This window comes from Terrapene carolina, unplaced genomic scaffold (assembly GCF_002925995.2).
Source record: "Terrapene carolina triunguis isolate 2854851 unplaced genomic scaffold, T_m_triunguis-2.0 Scaffold233, whole genome shotgun sequence".
NCBI lineage: Eukaryota > Metazoa > Chordata > Testudines > Emydidae > Terrapene > Terrapene triunguis.
This window is the reverse complement of record NW_020664584.1, coordinates 14,818,061-14,826,134: the sequence shown is the minus strand read 5'-3', so window position 1 is coordinate 14,826,134 and position 8,074 is coordinate 14,818,061. Positions and strand designations below refer to the sequence as shown.

Sequence of the window (8,074 nt, the reverse complement as noted above, 5' to 3'; positions counted from 1 at the left end):
TTTCTATAATAATATTTGGCCATCCAAACAATACATACACCACAAGCTGGTAAAGGAGAGAGACCAATATTAATGTAACAAGTACGGGTATTTCAGCACCAAGGCTGGAATTTTCAAAGAGACAAATGGTATTTTATCACCCATCTCCCATTGAGTGACAATGGGAACTGGGCACCAATAGCACATACCTCTATCATTTGAACTGAAAATAAAAGGGGGCTGTTTAGAAGTGCACATTGTTGGCTTAATGCTGCCCCTCTCCCCGTCCCCCTTTGAAACCAGAGATAAAACTGCCATTGACTGCAACACTGAGTGCTTCTGAAAATCCTACCTTACCTCCTTTCAGCAGGAGCCAGCCAGTAAAAAATGATATAAACACACACACACACACACACACACACACATATATTAAGCCAAGGGACTATTTTTGAGTTCCAGTGTGTGGATCAGCATTGATAGACCAGTGGTGAAATTCTGACACAGATCTCAAACTCTCCCCAAGGTTCAAGGGCGTTTGAATCCATATTTCCAGACCAGATGCATTTTTAAGGTACATGAATAGATAACAATGTGAAAAAATGTAACATACATACACAGCGGGTTGATTGATTTATTTTTTAAATCACTCTTATAATGGCATACATCAGTGTTGAGACTGGTGTACAAATTTAGAGAGAGAGACGAGTACAAATGGTAATTGCTAGTTTAGATAGATAGATAGATAGATAGATAGATAGATAGATAGATAGATAGATTAGATTAGATTATGACTGTTACGGTACTGGACTTTCCATAACCCAAAGGATTATTTAGCTCAATGTTTATAGAGAAGTTTCATTGTAGAAACACCGAGCTGATGGTTCTTCCCAAAGCTTCTTTCACATCCTTGTTCCTCAGGCTGTAGATGAGGGGATTCAACATAGGGATGACCAGGGTATAAAACACAGACACCACTTTGCTCTGAGCTGGAGCAGATAGTGAACTGGGCTGGGTATACATGAAGGTAACAGTGCCATAAAATAAACTCACGGACATCATGTGGGAGGTGCAGGTGGAGAAGGCTCTGCGTCTGCCCTCAGCAGAGAGAATCCTGAGGATGGCAGAGATGATGTAAGCATAGGAGATGAGAATGACCATGGAGGTGCTCACGATGATGAGGCCAGATAAAGTGAACATCACCACTTCATTAATGTCTGTGTTGGTGCATGAGAGGCTTAGCAGGGGTGGAATGTCACAGAAGAAGTGATCTATCTCATTGGACCCACAGAAACAGAGTGTAAAGGTGAAGACTGTTTGCACCATGGAGTTTACACCGCTGCAAACATAGGAACCCACCAGCAGCTGAATGCAAACCTGCTTGGACATGGCGACGGGATACAGGAGCGGGTTGCAGATAGCGGTGTATCGATCATATGCCATGGCTGCCAGGATGAACGCCTCGGTAGCAGCAAAGAGACCGAAGAAGAAGAATTGGGTGGCACATCCGAAGAAGGAAATGCTTTTGCTGCTTACTAGGAAGCTCGCCATGGCTTTGGGGGCGATGGTGGAGGAGTAGCAGAGGTCTAAGAGCGACAGATTCATGAGGAAGAAGTACATGGGAGTGTGAAGGCGAGAGTTGGCTCTAATGAGGAAGACCATGGTGGTGTTTACCACCACGGTTGTCATGTAAATCACCAGAAACACCACAAAGGGGCCCTCCTTGAGCCCCAGACCACTTACAAATCCCAGCAGGATGAATTCTGTCAGTGCTGTGTGGTTTCTCTCTTTCATTGTCTTCATTTCCTTTGAGAAAAGTAATGAGATAATAATTTAAAAAAGAATAAAATGGCTAAGGAGAATACACCAGGCTACAGGCCCAATTTCAGCTCACACCCATTGAAAATGAATGCAAGTCTCCCTTTGGCTTAGATAAAAGTGGACTTCTTAATAAATCTCCAGAGGTTCTTTTAGAAATTTTGACTTTTCTGCAGTAGAACACCAATTTATTAGCTTTTCCATATAACAATTATTTACAAGAGGGGAATTTTCCCATAGAGTGCAAGATTCTGCTGCTCTTATCTTGATCTTACTCACTGAGATCCATGGGACTCCCCTTGGAGTGAAGGAGTACTCGACATGAGCTAGTGTGGTGAAATGTGGCTCTCAGTGTACACAGTCCTTTATTACAAGGCTAGAAGGCAGCAAGATGAGGATTTAGTGTGCATCAAGCCCAAGAGTTTGTGATTTAAATAGAGCATAACTCTCTCTCTCTCTAAAGTTAGGAAATACCAGGATTAAAGTTGCTTGTGCAACTTTCATTCACTGCCCTGTACATACATTATGACTAGACTTGGACAAGATTGGATTTTTAGAGGTACTTGATAGCAAACACACACATTGACAAAAATGGCATTTCCATCAATAACCATTGCAATTTACAGACAGGCAGTCAGAAAAACACTGCTTGACAACCTCATAGAGTTTGATTTAAGGATCTATTTTTTTGTACACTTTGACATGTGACACTCACAATTTGTGTTGTAGCAGTTATAAAGCTTTAACTTTTTATATCTGAATGTGTACTGTCATTAAATAATTAGTGTCTAACCCCCGTGTTTTGAGCCTCTATAATTTCCCATAACTGTGAAAATTTAAATTGATAACAATTGAAAAAAGGCTTATAAATAAACATTGATAGTATCCAATGAAATTAACCTGATCACATATTATTATTTCGACAGTACCTCTCCCTCATCCAGTGCACAGGATGGATGGGGCTCACTTACTGGACTGTTATTCAATATTTTGTTTTGTCTTCCTTGATCAGTGAGTGGCCACAAGACTTGCTGACTGCATACGATTCAAACCCTGCTCCAGAGAGAGAATTAATTCCCCCAGGGGCTTTCCTGTAGTGCCCATCACTATAGTATCTGAGCGCTTCACAAACATCAATGAATTTGTTTTCACAGCACTGGAGATGAGGGATTTTTATTCTGCCCCAACCTTTCCCTTTCCCAGTCCTGGCTCTTCTCCAAGCCTGGCTCCTTGTCCCATCCTATTCTCCTCATTGAGCCAGTCTAAGTCCCCTCTTCTCAGGCTTCTCAGCCCAGTCCAAGTCTCCTACCAAAACCAGTTTCACTCATCCCTTTGTCTAAATTTCCCCATACCACTAGCTCTCAGTCCCAGTCTCCCTCTCCAGGCTCCTCATCCAATCTCACTATCTTCCCCTCGCCCCCATCTCATTTCCTTCTGCCAGTCTCTTTCCCCAGCCAGTGCTGATTCTGCTCCTTCACCCTGGCTTCTCATTGGATTTGTCCACCATGCCTCCTCCGCCCTGTTCTACTGGTTCTCAGTCCCATTCTTCCTGCTCTGATTGTCCCAGTATCTCCCCCAGCTCCTCATCTGATCTCAGTCTCCCCGTCACTTACTGGCTATCAACGCTGCCCCGCCCCATGTCCTTCCCTGGCATTCAGTCCTACTCTCTTTGCCCATGTAGTCTCCCTCCCAACTCTCAGCACTAGTTTTATTTCCCAGTTAGTCCCGGTTTACCTCCCAGCTCCCAGTTTCCTTGTCCAGTCTCCTCTCCATGCCAGCTTCCAGTTTTTCTCCCATCACCTTAGTTAAAAAAATGCCCCTTGACTTCATCAGGAGAACTTTCTTTCTTATTTTCATGCAGAGCCTAGCACAATGTGACCCTGATCCTTCATTCTGGTGCTATTGTAACAATTGTAATCATTAAGGCCAGTCATCATTTTTTATCAGCAGAATGGTGACTTTCAATTAAATGAAAATATTCACATAAAATGTCTGCTTTCCTCAAAACAATTCAATTTTTCATTGGAAAATCATTCTCCCTCCCACAGTTTGCAATTAAGTTTTCAACTAAATATTTTTAGTATTTCAATGAAAACTGAAAAGTTTCAGTAGGGGAAAAAGGTTCAGAGCAGCTCTTATAATAACAAACACAATCAAAACTTAGGTTTAGTGACACTTCAGGTTGCATCAGGGCACTCCCCACCAACCAGAACATAAAACCATTGAAACCAGAATTGAAAGAAAAGTCTTCTGTATTCCTTGCCACCATCACATTACAGACAACACTGTTGATAATTCACTATGACATTCCATATGGCTTTCAGATCGATCTCCAACAGAAGCCTGAAAACAGTACATACCCCAGCTTCATTCAACTTGCAGAACCTTAATAGTGACTTCATGCTCTCTTCTCTCAATGGATCAACAAAGCTGTGTAACACGCAGCTCAAGTACTTCCAAAGTGCATCTGCTTTAAAGTTGCTGAGAACTGGAATTTGAAAATTTCACCCCAGACTCAAGGACCACGACTATCATGGCTGTTAGGGTTCTATCAACAGCCAGTAAAGTCACTTTTATCCTGGCAACATCTCCTCTGCACTGACGTCTGAACAATGAGCACTGACTTCAATGATGAGTATTTCTGCTTGGTTCCTAGAAGCTCTGGGACATGGTCCCCGGGTACTTCGTTAGGTTCAAAACTTCAAGATAGATTTTTTTTATTGTTGCTTTGTTCTGGGATTACAGTGATTCACCAGACTGAAATATAGGGCTCACAGGAACTGAATGTGTTTTTAGTCTTCTTTCCATAAAGATGCTGGTTACCCTCCTCACATGAACACGCCCAGTGAAACCAACTGTGTGACCAGTTCCACAACCCTTACTCTCATTGAGTAGAGCGTACTGATGCAAGTAGTTCTGCTGAATAAGTGGTGCGGAATTGGCCCCCATGTGAATAACAATTCCTTTTTTCAAATTTCAGAATTTCCCACAGAATGGGAATTTGAGTTTTAAACCAGCTCTACCATGGACAAAACTAATTGAACAGAGTATCTTCATATTCGGTCAGTTATGCTGGTACCTTGTGTCCACACAGCATTAGGGTGTATTGGGGAAAGATGTGTTGTACTCTGTATAGGAACCCCAGTGTCCCCTATTGGCACCTTCTAGCATGTTACCTTGTGGGAGATTTTCACAGTGCATTGTGGAATACCTTTATGTCTCTCAGAGACTTGAGGGAATCCAGGGAAAACTGTTGACAATTCCCTCCGTTCCATCCAGTAGCCTGCTGCTCTCATGCCCAGTGTATGTATGAATTTTCCACTGCAAAGATGCACGCAGTGCTGAGAAAGACAGCACTCTCCTCCATTTTATATAGAGAGCAAACCATTCTGTTTTATTTGCTAGTCCCCAGTGTTCAGATCGAGTCACCTGAGGATGAACGAACTGATAGTCCTGCGGATACGCCCGTACAACTTCCCAAGACCAGGTGCACCCAGCAGAGAGGTGGTTTGGGGCCCATCCAATGAGCACTGAATGCAGGGACTAGGTTATGATGAAAACCTGGGATGACCAGCAGTTGCTCCAGGACTTTCAGGTGTAGAAAACCACATTCCTGGAACTGAGGTCCAAGCTCACCCAAACCCTGCAGTGCACAGACATTCAGATGCGCGCTGTCCAGACGGTGGAGATTTCGCATGTTGCCATGTGAAATCGTGCAACCTCATTTTGCTATCGTTCAGTGGGAAATCAATTTGATTCCAGAAAATCAGTTTTGGAGTACATCATCATGCAGATATGCAAGGTGCGAAATAATGTCTTGTTGTTCTGTGTAGAAAACCTGGGCAATGTGCAGGAAATAGTAGATGAAATCTATGACTCCCCTAACAATGCAGAGTCCTTGTTGTGTGTCCTTTTCCCCAGCTAGACTTTGAGTACATAAACGACAAGGTTTACTACTCCATAGTACAGAGGCATTGGTGAACTCTAGTGGGTGATTTACTGACATGAATGTTGGCTGGTTGGGAAAAGTCCACACCTCTCAAACTTTTAGAAATGCTGGGCTTCTTGAAAGGCTGAAAGTTAGGGTGTTCTCCCCAGACTGTCCAAGTGACTTTAGCAGGGTTTCTGTGCCAGCTCTGCCTCTCTCTTGGGGACTTGGCCCATCCTTTCCTTCTCTGGAAGCGGTACAATAACCTAGAGAGAATCAAGAAGAGGTTTTGTGGTCACCTGGGCAAGTTCAGGGTGACTAGGGAGTGGACTTTGAAGGGTAGGTGAAAGTGTTTCATGAAAAGGATCAATCTCTGAGGAGGAAAATATTCCAGCAGCTTCTGGTGCATGCTGTGCAGTGCATAATATCTGTGAAACCAATGGTGAGACCCAACTACTATGCTGGGTGAGTGATGTGGACAGACTAGATTTGTAAAATTTTCTGCTCCTAGGCCTACAGTTATAATAGTATATGGAGATATACCTATCTCATAGAGCTGGAAGGGACCTTGAAAGGTCATCAAGTCCAGCCCCCTGCCTTCACTAGCAGGACCAAGTACTGATTTTTGCCCTAGATCTCTAAGTGGTCCCCTCAAGGATTGAACTCACATCTCTATGTTTAGCAGACCAATGCTCAAATCACTGAGCTATCCCTCCCCCCGGTAGCATTCCCATTCTGTTTAATGGCAAGAGAAGAGAGGGTAGAAGTTGATAAAGTACAGTTTGGAGCTGAAGAGAAATGGTCAAATGAAAAAAAGTCCCATTCAATTGCATCACATGATGGCAGACAACTCAATATTGATGTATTTTATAAGTGCTTGTACGGAAAAGCTAGAAGTTGAAATATTAAGATGGGTGAGCTTGAGGGGCTGGTACTAAAGGAGAATATTGACATAATAAGCATCACAGAAACTTGGTGGAATGATGATAATCAATCGGACATGGTAATACCAGGCACAGAATATATAGGACTGACAGAATAGGTCATGCGGTTGGGGGAGAGGAACTATTATGAAAGAAGGCTGTCATAAATATTAAAGGAAGAGTAATGTATGCAGTAACATAAATCCCTCCTGGCCAGAGGTACAGAATCACTTACCTGTAAGGGGTTAATCAGTTCAATTAACCTAGCTGGTACCTGACCAGAAGGACCAATGGGGAAAGAAGATACTTTCAAATCTGAGGGGGGAGGTTTTGTTTGTGCTCTCTTTTTTGGTTCCCTCTCAGGACAAAGAGAGAGACCAAGCAGGTAACCCATCTCCTAAAAAGATCCTGAACTGATACATCTAAAAATTACAGAAATTGTAAGTAATAGCAAGGAAATGTGTTAGATTATCTGTTGTTTTAGCTTGTAAATTTAAGAGGGAGGTTTATTCCTGTTTTTGTAACTTTGAAGTTGAGCCTAGAGAGTAATTCTCTGTGTTTTAAATCTTTTTATTTACCCCGTAAAGTTATCCTCCATCCTGATTTTGCAGGTGTGATTCTTTTACTTGTTTTTTTAAATAAAATTCTTCTTTTAAGATCCTGATTGATTTCAGTTTCCTAAATACCAGGGACTTGGTCTGTGCTCACTTTGTTAACCTATTAGTTGGTATATTATTCTCAAGCCCCCCCAGGAAAGTGGGTGAAGAGATTTGGGGGGATTTTGGGAGGAGATAGGGCTCTAAGTGGCCCCTCCCTGAATGTTTGTTTAGATCACTTGGTGGTGGCAGCAATACCGTCCAAGGACAAGGAAAGGAATTTGTGCCTTGGGGAAGTTTTTAACCTAAACTGGTGGAATATAAATTTAGGAGTATTTCATGCGGGTCCCCACATCTGTACCCCAGAGTTCAGAGTGGGGAGGAAACCCTCGCAAAGGGTTTATACCTGAAATATAGCTGGGAGTGGACAACAAAGAGGATGGATCACTCAATTGCTCTGTTCTGTTCATTTCCTCTGAAGATCTTGTTGCCGGCACAGAGTGCCCGAGGTCAGCAACAGTGGGGTTCGTTGCCCAGTGTGCTTCGCGCCAATGAACACACCAGGGTGGGGAAGCAATCAAAGTTTATTTGAGATCTCAAAGTGATGCAAGGAGACAGGCACGTCTCAAATCAAGCACACCAACATAAGCGGCCTTTGTCTTTTATACAGTTTGTAACTAAGCCTTTCCCTTCTTCCCCCATCCTTTCTCACCCCCCCTCCTCCATTCCCACCTCTCCCCCTTTCTCCCTCTGGCTACGTTACACGACCTTGGCTGTGCAACTTGTTCTCACTGTTTCTTTCTGCAAGTAATCTTGCCCTTTAGCTAGAAGCA

The 8,074-nt window shown here is 43.0% G+C and overlaps 1 protein-coding gene across 1 annotated transcript; it reads right to left on the bottom strand.

Moving 5' to 3' along the window:
- Positions 1–834: 834 nt before the first annotated feature.
- Positions 835–1,779, bottom strand: LOC112117373 (olfactory receptor 12-like). Its single transcript, XM_024215328.2, has one exon. It carries the CDS (start codon positions 1,777–1,779, stop codon positions 835–837), a length of 945 nt encoding a protein of 314 aa, XP_024071096.2.
- Between the last annotated feature and the right edge of the window lie 6,295 nt (positions 1,780–8,074).